General features: G+C 50.5%; 6 protein-coding genes and 1 non-coding gene across 7 annotated transcripts; 3 read left to right on the plus strand and 4 right to left on the minus strand.

The window, feature by feature from the left end:
* Positions 1–820: 820 nt before the first annotated feature.
* Positions 821–2,044, plus strand: celB (glycoside hydrolase family 7 protein; the record flags this gene model as incomplete). Its single annotated transcript, XM_741685.1, has 1 exon — positions 821–2,044. One exon carries the CDS (start codon positions 821–823, stop codon positions 2,042–2,044), a length of 1,224 nt encoding a protein of 407 aa, XP_746778.1.
* A 348-nt stretch (positions 2,045–2,392) lies between these two features.
* On the minus strand, positions 2,393–5,709 carry AFUA_7G01550 (exoribonuclease II; the record flags this gene model as incomplete). Its single annotated transcript, XM_741684.2, has 3 exons — positions 5,482–5,709; positions 5,081–5,427; positions 2,393–5,012 (listed from the first exon to the last, which is right to left on the minus strand). The coding sequence occupies exons 1-3, from the start codon at positions 5,644–5,646 to the stop codon at positions 2,393–2,395; spliced, it is 3,132 nt and encodes a 1,043-aa protein (XP_746777.1). The 5' UTR covers positions 5,647–5,709.
* Positions 5,710–7,231: 1,522 nt separating this feature from the next.
* On the plus strand, positions 7,232–9,135 carry AFUA_7G01560 (FAD-binding oxidoreductase; the record flags this gene model as incomplete). Its single annotated transcript, XM_741683.3, has 7 exons — positions 7,232–7,838; positions 7,886–7,999; positions 8,055–8,140; positions 8,188–8,439; positions 8,493–8,521; positions 8,570–8,765; positions 8,818–9,135. Exons 1-7 carry the CDS (start codon positions 7,343–7,345, stop codon positions 9,133–9,135), a joined length of 1,491 nt encoding a protein of 496 aa, XP_746776.2. The 5' UTR covers positions 7,232–7,342.
* Positions 9,136–10,572: 1,437 nt separating this feature from the next.
* AFUA_7G01570 (uncharacterized protein) lies at positions 10,573–11,510 on the plus strand (the record flags this gene model as incomplete). Its single annotated transcript, XM_741682.3, has 3 exons — positions 10,573–10,973; positions 11,031–11,359; positions 11,426–11,510. Exons 1-3 carry the CDS (start codon positions 10,815–10,817, stop codon positions 11,508–11,510), a joined length of 573 nt encoding a protein of 190 aa, XP_746775.2. The 5' UTR covers positions 10,573–10,814.
* Positions 11,511–11,828: 318 nt separating this feature from the next.
* On the minus strand, positions 11,829–12,104 carry AFUA_7G01580 (MoaD/ThiS family protein; the record flags this gene model as incomplete). Its single annotated transcript, XM_741681.1, has 1 exon — positions 11,829–12,104. The coding sequence occupies one exon, from the start codon at positions 12,102–12,104 to the stop codon at positions 11,829–11,831; it is 276 nt and encodes a 91-aa protein (XP_746774.1).
* A 378-nt stretch (positions 12,105–12,482) lies between these two features.
* Positions 12,483–13,756, minus strand: AFUA_7G01590 (cystathionine gamma-synthase; the record flags this gene model as incomplete). Its single annotated transcript, XM_741680.1, has 2 exons — positions 12,483–13,520; positions 13,595–13,756. 2 exons carry the CDS (start codon positions 13,754–13,756, stop codon positions 12,483–12,485), a joined length of 1,200 nt encoding a protein of 399 aa, XP_746773.1.
* Positions 13,757–13,858: 102 nt separating this feature from the next.
* Positions 13,859–13,882, minus strand: AFUA_7G01595. Its single transcript, XR_013344531.1, has one exon. It is a non-coding gene; the product is annotated as an uncharacterized ncRNA (non-coding RNA).
* Positions 13,883–14,013: the final 131 nt, after the last annotated feature.

Genomic DNA, 14,013 nt, shown 5'->3' on the forward strand with positions numbered 1-14,013 from the left:
TCCATGTTCGAGGTCGGAGTTTCTGAGAGCGATCGTTCCGAGTAACCTAGGTTTATACACACCATCGTGATGGTACAATGACGGAAAGGAAGCCTGGGCGGATATCCGCCGATCCATGGCTAGCAGGTCTTGAGGTGAAACATGAGGTTTGACAAGATACCATACATCGAGCGCATCTGGAAGGAAATAATCCGCATGTCCCTCAACTGAAAACAGTAATTGGAATGGTATCACTATCAATGAGTAGTTCGACTTCTTGCGCGGGCTTGTTGCCAGTTGGCCAAAGACGCCTGCTGAGTCCGGCACGAGTTTTGCAACCTTGAGACTCCTTTCGAAGCCAAGGCTCATGATCAGGCAGAGTCCGCTTCTCACAGAACACGTTATAAGACTTTCAGACAAACTCAATCGGTACTCCGCTTGTCCTCGGATTCTTCCCCAATGATTGTGGGAGCCAAGGATAACAGGGGACGACAGCCTATTCAACAAATCTTCCTCTACTTGCTGAGCATGATCCCTCTTGCATTGTTCTAATGTTCGATCTTTATGCTGATCCCCATACTGGAATTTGACCCTGAGAATAACATGAGCAGCATGCGAATGATGCAATGCCTTCATACTTCGGATCTCTATCCCGCAGCAGTATGCCAGGCACCTTCCGGACCCAAAGGGGATATCCCAAAATCAAACCGTGGGTCCAAACGCCTATGGTGCGCTACGTTTCCTCGAAGCACCGGTATATAACCTGCGGGCTGTTCCTATGGGCAGAGAAAGATTTGTCCACTGACTGAGCACCTCATCCTTGTGTGATGCAACTGCAACAATGGCTCAAACACTGGCAGCCGCCTCGCTGGTTCTCGTCCCCCTTGTGACTGCGCAGCAGATCGGGTCCATCGCTGAGAACCACCCGGAGCTCAAAACATACAGGTGCGGTTCTCAGGCTGGCTGCGTTGCACAAAGCACCTCAGTGGTTCTTGACATCAACGCACACTGGATACACCAAATGGGAGCCCAAACGTCATGCACCACGAGTAGTGGCCTCGACCCGTCTCTCTGCCCCGACAAGGTGACCTGCAGCCAGAACTGCGTAGTGGAAGGCATCACCGACTACAGTAGCTTCGGCGTGCAGAACTCAGGCGACGCCATAACCCTCCGCCAATACCAAGTACAAAACGGCCAGATCAAGACACTGAGGCCGCGCGTGTACCTCCTCGCCGAGGATGGCATCAACTACAGCAAGCTGCAGCTCCTCAACCAAGAGTTCACCTTCGACGTTGACGCCTCCAAGCTCCCCTGCGGCATGAACGGCGCCCTCTACCTCTCCGAAATGGACGCCTCAGGCGGCCGCAGCGCCCTCAACCCCGCTGGTGCAACCTACGGCACAGGCTACTGCGACGCGCAGTGCTTCAACCCCGGTCCCTGGATCAACGGCGAGGCCAACACCCTCGGCGCAGGTGCCTGCTGCCAGGAGATGGACCTCTGGGAGGCCAACTCGCGCTCCACAATTTTCTCCCCGCACCCGTGCACCACAGCCGGCCTGTACGCGTGCACCGGCGCCGAATGCTACTCCATCTGCGACGGGTATGGCTGCACCTACAACCCCTACGAGCTCGGCGCAAAGGATTACTATGGCTACGGTCTCACCGTTGACACCGCCAAGCCGATAACCGTCGTCACGCAGTTCGTGACGGCCGATAACACCGCGACAGGAACTCTGGCCGAGATCCGCAGGCTGTACGTGCAGGAGGGTATGGTGATCGGCAATTCGGCCGTCGCCATGACGGAGGCTTTCTGCTCGTCGTCGAGGACGTTCGAGGCGCTGGGTGGGTTGCAGCGTATGGGCGAGGCTCTGGGGAGGGGCATGGTGCCTGTGTTCAGTATCTGGGATGATCCGAGCCTGTGGATGCATTGGCTTGATAGTGACGGTGCCGGGCCGTGCGGTAGCACTGAGGGAGATCCTGCTTTCATCCAGGCTAACTATCCCAATACGGCGGTGACTTTTTCGAAGGTCAGGTGGGGGGATATTGACAGTACCTACTCTGTTTAGGGGACTACTGGTTGTGTATATAGTCGCTTCGACTGTTAATTTGTACATATAGTTCTCTAAAAGCCTGTACATAGAGATAAGCATTATTCAATGCGATGAAATCCTAGAAAGGTGGGTTGTTATAGATATGCAAAGCCCTCAGACCAGAAGATATTGTTGTTGTTAAAGAGCTTCGGATCGGAAGCTCTCTATCGTCGAGATCGCCATATGATACATATAAACCACAGTTCTATAACTGCACACAAAATGACGTCTTGCGTCGTCCAAAAGAGGCGAGGTATCCACAAAAGGAAACTTGGTAAAATACAATTTTCGTCAAACTCTCCAGCCTCGAGAAAAAGCGACGAGCTAACACCACTCTCCAACCCGCTCAAAATGCTTGACCACTCGCGTGGCCTCCATGATGACCAGCATGCGAGCCAAATCAACCGAGGTAATCTTAGCTTCAACAAGGCTAAGAATGTTGGCATCCGGGACGTTGTGGGTAAGGATTTGACAGCGGACTCCTAAAGACGTGATGACGCCCGCGTATCCTTCGCCGAACTCGGTGCCTGCCATGGAGGTAGAGCTGTAGGGCTTGTGGAGGAGGCACGGGAACGTCTCGGGTAATGTGCATTCAGCGAAGTAGAATGCGCGGAAGAGAAGCATACACGACCAGAACTGCTTGGACGCGGCGTCACAGTCCCGGATGCGGTTGCGTTTCCAGCGTGACCTTGCGATGTACTTGTCGACATAGTCCTTGGAGAAGGGAAGAACAGAGGTATCCTTCGAGGCGTCTAAGGGCCGCCCGTGTTCGTGCTCGAAGCGCAGCGCGGCTTCGATCTGGTAGTGTGCGAGGAGGTCGACGTATCGCCGAAGTGGGCTTGTGGATTTGATATAAGCGTCCAGGCCGAGGGGAATATGTGGGATGGGGGTCGATGAGGAGATACCCTTGGGGGGTGTGAAGTGCAGCCATCCTTCTCCTCCATATTCAGCCATGTTTTCGTTCGTTAGTCTCGGGTATTCGGGGTGATAGCATGTTCCGTCGTAGACTGCTGGGATGTTGCGCTCTGCACACCATTTCCCAGAGATCCAGCAAGCGAAATTCATCAAGGTCGAGACGAGATTTCGCTTGGTGAGGTCAGGTACTTCGTGCGGGTCGACATCCTGCAAGCGCAACTGGATGATTGGATCGCCCAAGTAGTAGCGGCCATTGGTGATATCCATGGTGTAGGGTTTCATGGGCGCCGTTCCTGCAAAGACAGAGACTGAATTGTCAGCAGGCGACGGCCACTCCATGGCACCGTTTTTGAGCCGATATTCACGAAATGCCAGCATCAGTTTACGCAAGGTATGGAAAGCACGTTCGTCTTCTGGTGTCAGCGAGCTCTGTAACTCTTCCCGAGAATGCGGCTGCGTGATAGTGCCTCCCACTGTCAGGGTGTCCGAAGATCCAGTGGTGGTTTCAAAAAGACTACGTAGCTTGTCGTGCGTAATATAGATTACGTTTCTGACAATGCCATTGGCGATTTTCGTTTCCAGAACTTCACCCTGCAAATTCATTTTGGCACTGAATGTGAGAGTAGGGCGACCAGGAGCCAAACTGAAATGGTTCTGTGTCAATGAGCTGGGCAGCATCGGGTATGTGCGCTCGGGGACATAGAGAGTCTGATTACGCACGGCGGCGTATTCCATGATTGAGCTGTCAGGTTCGACAAATGCGGAGGGGTTGGCGATGTGTATGTGTATCCAGAACGTGTCGGTCGAGCTTGGAATAGGCTCCAAGGAGACTCCATCGTCTATCTCTTGCGCGTCAGGATTGTCCACGCAGTAGACTGGCAGATTACCAAAGTCAGTCCGCAGGCTCTCCATTTTATCCGAGAGCCCTTCTGATCTGAGCTTCTCGCACACTTGGTTGACATCTTCCCACATAGCGTCTGACTTGCGCGAGATCCCGTGTCCAGGAAGAGCTAAACTCTGGTCAAGTAATCGTAAATTTTCCCAAGGAGATAACACCCCTAATTCCTGTAAGAAGAGCTTGACGGTCGCTGCGTTCAGCTCGAGCGTGGTATACATTCCAGTAGCGCGCATGATGTGCGAGCCAGCCGACCTCAACGGCCCAGAGTTCATTCTCCTAGGAGGTATGCACCAGAGCAACAGATATTCTATGATCATTCGATCGTTGTCATCGAACTTCTCGGTGAGCATTTCGCGATACACCATGGGTTTTCCATCCTGCCCTGGTGCGAAGCGGTGTGCCGTCGGACCAACGCTCGCCATGATCGTCGGCGACCGCACTTTCCTGCTCATCCGTATGAGACGCCGGGCCTTTTGCAGGAATTGTTGCAGGGGATGGTCCTTCATATTGGACTTCTCCTCTCCTATTAGCCTGCCTGTCGCAGACCGGACGAGGTATTCCAGGTGTTCATGTACCCATTTGGTGACAGTATCGAGGAGTCTGGCAACTCGTTTCGGTTGCACCAGGTAATGATTTGTGAACAGCGAACTTCGGTCATTCTCAATAATGAATGAGTTCCGGCGGATAGTCTGATGCACGGCAAATAAGATCGTATCGTCCAGGGCCTCCTCCTCTATGCCTAAGGTCTTACATGCCAGTTCTTCCAGGGTGTATTCTAGCTTCTCTTCCTCGTCTGCGACAATTTCATGCATATTATCAAGGATATGCGAATGGGCTCGGTAGAAATCTTGGATCTTTGCTTCGAAGTCACTGATCTTTTGCAAGAGGGGGGCACCAACAGGTCTCGGTACTCCACCTTCAATGGCCGACTGCATCTCAGGGCTCATTTGAGCCACTGTGTCCGGAAAATGTGGCAGAAGCGGGGCGACCAATTCTGGAGGAGCGAATCCCTTCAGGACATAGTCCAGATCTTTGTTGTTGGCAATTCGCCATTTCCCTCGCTCTGTATAGAACTGTTGCTGCTTCTGGACAGAGCGGACGTAAATTGCAAAACTTAAAATGCCGTCGACACTTCGAGAGGAGCAAGAGTTAGTTAATCCAAGCACCAGAGGAGGAGGAGAAATTTCTCCATTACTTACGTAGAAAGAGCCACCAAGTCCCCTGGCTGGAGGAATTCATTTACTCCCTCTCCTTCGTCCCCGATATTGTGGAATTCCAAGCTCTCCTCATCTGCCTCGCGTACAACATCACTACCGGCATCAAACGGCTCCATGCCATCGTTGAGCATGTTTCCCACCCAAGGAGCCGATGGATCTGATGTGCTGGCCGTCCCAGGCCCTCGGACCGGGTCCAATATGTTCGGGTGCGTCTCCTGCCATTTGCGCAGATAATTCCGAATGTCTTTGTTCTCCTCGAACTCGGTTTTTAGGAGGATATCCTCGATAGAGGTAGTAGTCTGTTGCGAGTCCTGTCCAGCGGTGGGCAACTATCAGAATTTCTATCAGAGCAATCCAATCACACATTATTAATTAGTACTCACCTCAACATTCGTAGCCAGCGTCCGGCGAGCAAGGCATGGACAATGCGATATGCGCCCCAAGCAACTTGTGTGTTTAGTCCCAGTTATAACGCGATTTCGCTTCAGCAGATGGCCCGCCCCAATGAACCCACGGGAAATGTACGTCTTTTGCATCAACAAAGACATCTCCAGGAATCAACACATAATACAACTGAAATCTCCCCTGGAGATTCAAGTAGTATCCTCTGTTTGATGCCATCGAAAACTTATTGCATTTTGCCGGCATTTCTCGACTCACCGCCCTGGCGGTCGGAGTCTGGTTCCCCAATACTTTCGACGTTTCCCAGTTTGATACCCTTCGCGCTCACCTTTGTGAACGCGGGCGTCGCTCAACTTGAAACTCGCTGGATATGCTGCGAAGTATATTCGTTGCCAATTCCGCTTGGATGTCTATATTATCGGACGTTTTACCAATTCAAGCAACATGCGGTTCTTCCAGAAATCGAGCCCTGCTCGCCCTACGAGGGTACTGTTTACAACAAAGTATGGTCTTCTGCTGAACAATCGTTCTGGCATCATACATATCCAGTGAGGACAACCATGCAAATGTTGTGCACTACCCAACAGGACTACTTTGTTGGGTGAATGTTCGACTTCTCGGTTTTCGTCAGGGTACAAAGAGGATGCGTTCCTTTACAAAACAGGGAACGCGACGGCCTAGACACTAAGGGGCTTGCCAATCTTTTCCCTGATGGCCTAACCGAAGCAGCCGCGTGGTCAATCCTTCTATCGCTGTGTCCTTATGGCGCTTTCTTAATACTGGGTTATTATCAGTCCAATCACGGCATCTGCGGCGGCCCTTACAGGGATGGAATTCCCCCTGATTTTCCAGTTGCCCAAAACGGTGAGTCGAGAGAAAGCTCAACTTTGGGCCGGCTACTCCAGTTCTCCACACCTAACTCGCTTAACTTGTCTGAGTTTGATTGTCACCAAGTTGTTGATCACTCCGAAAATAGCTCTCCGCATGGCAACATGACGAACTCTTTGCAGGCTTCTGATGGTATGCCATTGATCACTGGGATTGCAGACTTGCTTTACGCTGGGCTGCATAATTTCCTATCTGGCGGCGGAAGCTGCTTTGATGAGGTCACGTCCTTGATGAATCCCTGCCGTATTGACAAGCGAACTATTGCTTAATATGACACTGTTCCGTGTCTTGGCGATCTTCGTTGATTCTCCATTTGTTCTTGCATGGTATTTGTCCTTACCATGGCCGATCTTAGGGTAAATCAAATGGGTGATCCGACCACTTAATCGTTGTAACTCAACCGAAACTGTGCCCTGATGATCACGAAGCGAGATTCAGCGTCCTTCTAATACTCCGTGCGGATAAAGGTGTAAACATCAACTTCCCGTGGTATTGGCGTCCTCTGTCATTTTGCAGCCGCTAACATATTGACTGGATAGTCTGCAATGTCTCTCTGCAGGCATGACGCGCTCGCCTTGTGATTGCAAGACCTTATCATGGGGGAGGTTTGTCCCACCATCTGCAGAATGCGCTATAACAGGGAAAGTCCAACACCAAAAGCTTCCAAGGATGTGGATCCTGCTTTGTTGCCAAGGATGTTCATTTGTCTATCCGGCCAACCCGATAGTCTCTCGCGTTGCTGTCTGAAAATGGATGCGCATCCGAGTCTCCATAGCCCTTTTTTTTGGAATAGAAGTTGCCTTGTACTTTCTACGAGCACGCCCTTCATGCCCGCCTCTCCATCAACGAGTATAAATAGATGAATCATTGGCAACGTCTGCCGCGATGTTTTCCCAGAGATCCCAGGTTGCGTTTGGTGTTCTATAAGTTGTTCTAAGCCCATAACGCACCATCATGACCCGAGGTCAACCATGGCGCGCAGCTGTAGCAATAACCGTGGCGGCTCTTGCTCGCCTTTCGGCTGCAGATATCTGCTCGGTGATCAAGCAACAGGGCATAGAGATTCAAAAGCCGCTGAGTCCCCACTACTATAAGGACCTGGCGAATTATTGGTCTGCTGCCTGTGGAGACCTGAAGCCGACATGTATCGCTACTCCTACGAGCGCCCTGGAGATGTCTGCGATTGTGAAGCAACTGCACAATTTTGACGACCTCTTCGCGGTGAAGTCGGGCGGACATATGCCCAACAATGGCTTCGCCAGCATTCAAGATGGCCTTCTCATCTCGACCGAGAACCTTGATCAAGTTATCTACAATCCCGAAGACCAGACTGCTATCATCGGTCCTGGCCTTACATGGGAAGATGCTCAGAAAGGTCTCGATGGTACTGGGCGGACACTCGTTGGTGGACGTCTTGGTGGAGTGGGCGTCGGAGGATATATGCTCGGAGGCAAGTTGCAGTCCTTGCGATGGTTGACATCTCACTGATTTGGCTAGGCGGGTTGAGCTTTTTGAGTTCACAGTATGGCTGGGCAGCCAACAACGTGGTCAACTTTGAAGTGGTTCTTGCCAATGGGACTGTGGTCAATGCCAACGCGAAGGAGAATACTGGTAAACAGAGCAGAATACACGATTCTCCTGGAAAAAAAAATTGACATGGGGATACATCTCTTCGCAGCTCTTAAGGGAGGTGGTAACAACTTTGGCATTGTTACTGCATACACTCTCCAGACGCATCCTCAAGACCATAAGGTAAACCGTGTCCAATTATATTCATTCGGCGTATCTAAAAAGCACAGGTATGGGGAGGAAACTATATCTTTACAGCCGATAAGACGCCTCAAGTCTTGAGCGCTCTTCGTGACTTCACCGAGCATTATCCCGATGACAAGGCGGCCATCATTGTGACTTGTGAGCATGGCTTGTTGATCCACACCTGGATCATGTTCCTCTTCTACGACGGGCCTGAGCCACCAGAGGGTGTTTTTACCAACTTTACAGCAATCGGACCTACCGATACTACTAAAACGTGGGATAGCTACTATGACTTGGTTAGTAACCCTGCCGTCAGTCATCTGGAGTGGCTTATCTCATATCGAAACAGCTTAAACATAACGATATTTTTATTTTGCAGTAAGATGATCTTCTCAGTACTCGTGTCAGCTACTGACTTTGATTGAGCGGCCAACGGTATACTATTGCTACTGAGACCACTCCTCTGCCGAACAAGACAGTCGGCGCAGAGGTCATGCAAAGATACTACGACCACTGGTTTAATGTGACAAACACTGTACTTGAAGTGCCTAACATGCTCGGGTCCATTGCATTCCAACCAATGCCTCGGACTATCACCAGCAAAGCCAAAGCTAGAGGAGGAGTAATCGCTGAAAGCCTTCATAGCATCTAAAAATGCGCTAACAACCCACAAGGACCTTCTCGACTTTCCCACAGATCAAGACTATATTATCATTGAGCTGGACTTCTCCTATGCTTTTGCTGCAGACGATGGCAAGATTGATGCTGCCAATCAGAATCTCTACAGGGGCTTTGACAACATCATCAGCGACAACATTGACAAGGGACTGTTGCCTGATGTTTACCGGCCACTCTTCCTGAATGATGCATATTTCCGACAGGACTACTGGGGTCGTATCCGTACCAGGGAGCAGGCATTGCAAACCAGGATCAAGTATGATCCAGATGGGTTTTTCCAGAAGAGAACTAGCGGAGGATTCAGGCTTCATTAACGATATGCTGTCTTATATTGATCTTGGACCATTCTGTCATATAATAGCTTATATTTATGGCTTGTCAAGCTGGACTGTGCCACCAACTGAACCCCCGTGACGTGTTTGGAAGACATAGACGGGTACATAAAGCTGACATCCATGTAACATCAATATCCCAAGCATTCAACTACTAACTTGGCTGTTGGGAATGAACTCTTCGGCCATGTATTTATCCTCGCAGCCATTGAGACATATCTTCCTGCCAAGAACTACGCAGGTCCATCCATTTGAAGTTGATAAACCTATTAAAAAGTCTGACATCAAATCTGGACCGCATGAGATAGAGGATACACCCTACTACTTTGAACGTTCTCACGAGAGCACTAAACCTAGTGACGCTGAACCATCAAAGCACTGCCAAGGACGGGACCTGAAATAGTTACCTCAAGCTTGATGATGTCTAAGAGACGAGGACTTTGCTTCCTAGGCGACGCATCATCAAACTTTCACGCCATGGATCGCCGCCGGCATGGCCATCCCACTTTCTCGAGGGTCCATCTATGTGCTGTCCTCTCAGTCATTCTGTCAATCAAAGCCGGCCCTGGGTGCAGCAATGCTTAAATAGGCCCGAAGTAAGACACCTTTCGTAGTAGGTAGCAGCACACTCAAGGCCGCAAGATCAGTGAAACAGTCCTCGGAACCATTTACTGACTCGAGGACATTGGACAAGATGGGCAGGGTGAAAGGTCAGCCCCTTCGCGTTTTCGTTTTGCTCCTTTCGCTTCTTTTACTTTTCTGTCTATGAAGTTTTGTCTCCTTTGTTTATGTCATGTCACAATTCTAGAAAATAAAAATAGATCCCATCCTCACCTTGAAAGAGCTCAATCAAAGCTCCCCCAACCCATCGCTTTGATTGGCTTCTAAACAATGCACGGTAAGCCATGAAACGCGACATTTTCATTACTCTCTCACAACATATCTTCGAAGAGCATCATACAACTTTCCCTTGGTGCTGTATCAGGTTGAATTAAGCTCACCGGGCTGTTGGCTGAGAGTCCCCCGGCGGAAGACAATGCACTCCCTCCAAGCGCCAGGGTGGAGAACAGAGCGTGTGCATCCCGTCGATATCCTCCGTCGACTTTTGCATCCTAAATCCATAGCTGAAAGGCTAGAGTCATAATGGTGGCTCGTGCCTTGCCGCTTATTTCACATATCTCGATCGGTGGTCTGGATCGGGACGATGATGGCCTCCATCCTCGACGAGTAGTGCTCCGGGCGCTTGTACCGATCGACGCTCTTGACGCCTCGCGCATGGAAAACCGCCTGTCTGGAACAATGGGGCTGGGTCTAGATTCTTGGATGTGCTAAATTTATTTCTCCATGATCGGTTGTTGATGTCTTTGATGTTGAGGACGCTTTGTTTTGCGGAGGACGGTGGTGTTATAAAAGGGTTATTGTCCACCGTGGGTGGATAAGAATATCAGAATCAAATCAGCTCTTTGTCTTTAGTTGTGTTTTTGTATCATCGTTTTTCAGAGATATTATCTACATTCCTTTGAATTTTCATACTTCACTTTGGGTTCTATATTATACATTCCCTCCGCGACTAGTCGTGTTCTCCCATCTGAGCAGATATCAATCCACTACACTCCTTCGACACCATAGGTTATCATCTGCTCAATCCCTACACAATCAACATGGCCAGATACGGCGCACTAGGTGCAACCTTCCAAATCGCCCGGATCGTCCAAGCTTGCTCTCTCATCGCCATCATAGGCCTAACAGCCAACTTCATCGCCGAGATCGTCTCAAAGAACGCAACGCCGCCGAGCGTCTTCATCGGCACAATTACCGTGGTAAGTAGTCGCTCATTCCCACATCCCTCAATCACAGAGCTAACAGAGCCTCGCCAGACCTGCATAGCAGTAATCTACTGCGTCATCTCCTTCATCCTCTTCCTGGATAACATCCTGCCCTTCCTCGCGAGCGCCATAATGGACGCACTGGTGCTTGTGGCCGTCATCGTCGTGGCCGTCATCATCGGGAAACCACTCTCATACCTCAAGTGCGATGTGATCGGAGATCTGACGGGTGATGGATCGTCTGCATATGCCTTCGCCACGAGCCTGGATAACTATCTGGACCATCTGGGCGGAAAAGTCGATTACAAGAACTGGATAGCGGCGTCTAGAGGTGTGTGTCTGGAGGCAAAGTCAATCTGGGGGCTGAGTATTGCATTGTGGTGAGTTTTATCTTCTTCTCCTCTGACCCCATTCTCGAAACGCAAGCTGATAGATGAATGTTGGAGTATTTTGTTCTTCTTTTCGGCAGTCTGCTGCGCCTGTCTTTGGCGGCAGAAGAAGGCGACCGGTGGTGAGAAGCTGGATGGATGAAAGCCTCTTGCTTCGCTGATGCGTTCGTTCTAACAAAGACAAGATACGGCAGTATGACCGGGTGGAAATAATGGCTAATATGATTGATTTTTTTTATTTTCTGTCCTTCTGTTCCTGACTTATGTATTGTATCTGTTGCATGGCTTCCTAGCGCTAATATGGTATAATTGAAGTATCGGTCTGTTACATATATATCAGCAATCGTCACCTATATCCAGAGACTGAAGACTTACCTCTCCTCCATTCAAGCAGACACCCAGGGTATCTAAACATCACATCCTCCCTCTCAATCCCAAGTAATCCAAAATAGATAACACCTCACCCAGAACTAACAGGCGGAATAATCGCGACCTCATCCCCAGCCCCAATTACCACCTCCCCATCGGCCTCAACATCCACATACTCCTCTCCCAGACTCACCCCACAACTAACCAGCACCTTCTCCCTGATACCGGGGTATCGTTCCTCTAGGAAATCAAAGAGCCTGGACAGTGGAAGAGGGGCTGGAAGCGTCTCGGTCGCTTTATTTGTGTAGGATGATGCGCTGGAGAAGTAGTGGATTTGGAAGACTGGTTGTGTTTCTTTGCTGGTCATCCTGGGAGGAGGGGTTATTGTGTTACCGAGGGGATCCGTTTACGGTAGCGGGTGAGAGGGCAGGCTTATGCTCGCTGGAATGGTCGATAATGATGTAAAAAATGAAAGCGGTTGATGCTCTTTTCAGTCTATTTGGAGGATCATGAGGATGGTGCTGAGTGATGAAGCTGGTGTGGGGTAACTCTTATCGCCAATCGCGACTCCACACCTCAGCATCACACAGTACTTGTAAACAGATCTAAGAGTACAGCAGGGCAGCCAAAGGTTTTATACACGGATAGCGAAGATGCGCAGACTATCATTCAGTTGCTTCTTGAGGGATTGAGATTACGAGCTCGACAGTTGGGTCAATTATATATGGACTAGCGACACCACTGTTTACTTGGTCCCAATGAGCGCGCGGAAAGCATTAACAAGATCGCTCTTGAGATCCTCCCAGTTCTCCAAGCCTACACTGATCCGAAGCAACCGACGATCTACCGTGGCATCGGTCATTGTCCGCCACTCGATCAAAGTCTCCACCCCACCAAGACTGGTAGCGTGATGGAAGAACGAAAGCTTGCTGGGCAGCTTCCGCGCATAATCCTCCTCCTTCATGGTGATGGAGAAAACAGGCCCGAAGCCATTAGGCATCTGTTTTAGTAGCCACTCCTCGTCCTCCTTCTGGAGACTCGCGTGAAAGACTTGCTCGAGGGCAGCCTGCGTGGCGGCTTCATCGCTACCCGCTGCGGGATTCTGCGCGCGCAATGCCTTGTCCAACCACGAGACCAAGTTCGCCGCGTTCGAGCTCTGGCGCTGGACGCGAATATCGAGGGTGCGCAGACTGCGCACACCAAGCCAACTCTCCATGTTACCCATCACGCTGCCCAAGTACAATCGATCCTGGAAGAGTTTCTTCGCCCAATCCTTGCGCTGTGTTGCAAGGACACCACAGAGAACATCGCTGTGCCCGCCAAAGTATTTGGACCCGGAATGCATGATAAGATCGGCACCCCAGATGAAGGGGTCTTGTAGGCCTGGCGGTGCGAATGTGCTGTCGACAATCAGATACGCGCCTCTAGAATGAGCCTTGTCCGCGTATGCTGCGATGTTGAAAGCAGTTCCTTGCGGGTTTACGGGCGTCTCCAAGAGAATAACGTCTCCGGCCTCCAACTGCTCAGCAGGGCAGTCGAGATCGAGTTTCTGGAGTCCAGTCAGGCGGCCGAACATTTCGATCACACCGTGGCACCCATGGTAGCCATTACCGATGGCAATTCGCCGAGGATTCAGCAGAACAAGCGCGGCGTTCAGGGCGGATAGCCCCGAGGAATAGCTGATTGCTTCGCCGTTGAGGAGTGACGATAAAATGACTTCGAAACGGGTCGGGTTGGGCGCGGAGAGACGGGAATAGACATGGCTGGTTTTTTCTTGATCATACTAGAGTACAAATTGACAATGTCAGAGTAAGGCCAATAAGCACAAAAAGGATTGATCAAACTGCTGTGACATACGCCGCTGAGATCCGTGAGCGGTACCAGTTCATCCGGATTGTCCGAGTATCGGAAGGTCGTAGAGACATGCAATGGTGGAGCAACGTCGGTAACTACATTGAGTTCATCATCTGCGTGCAAAGAGCGCGTAGAAGCGCCAATTGCTTGATTGAGATGAGCCATTGTGATGTTTCTTAGTTACAGAATATTGTGAATAACAGAGAAAGGAACGTCCTGTCGAGTAGCGGGGGGGTTCAGATGGCCGATTGTCGGCGAACCCCACAGCAAGACACACGTGACGTCGAAGCAGGCGTGTTGTGGACCAGTATATTGAGTGATCGCCAGATAGGAGAACGAGGGGACCCGGCCAATAATTAATGGAAAAAGGGGGTATATTGCGATAATAGCAACTGGTACGTCGACTCAATAATGTACATATG

The sequence above is a fragment of the Aspergillus fumigatus genome, chromosome 7, assembly GCF_000002655.1.
Source record: "Aspergillus fumigatus Af293 chromosome 7, whole genome shotgun sequence".
Taxonomy (NCBI): Eukaryota; Fungi; Ascomycota; class Eurotiomycetes; order Eurotiales; family Aspergillaceae; genus Aspergillus; species Aspergillus fumigatus.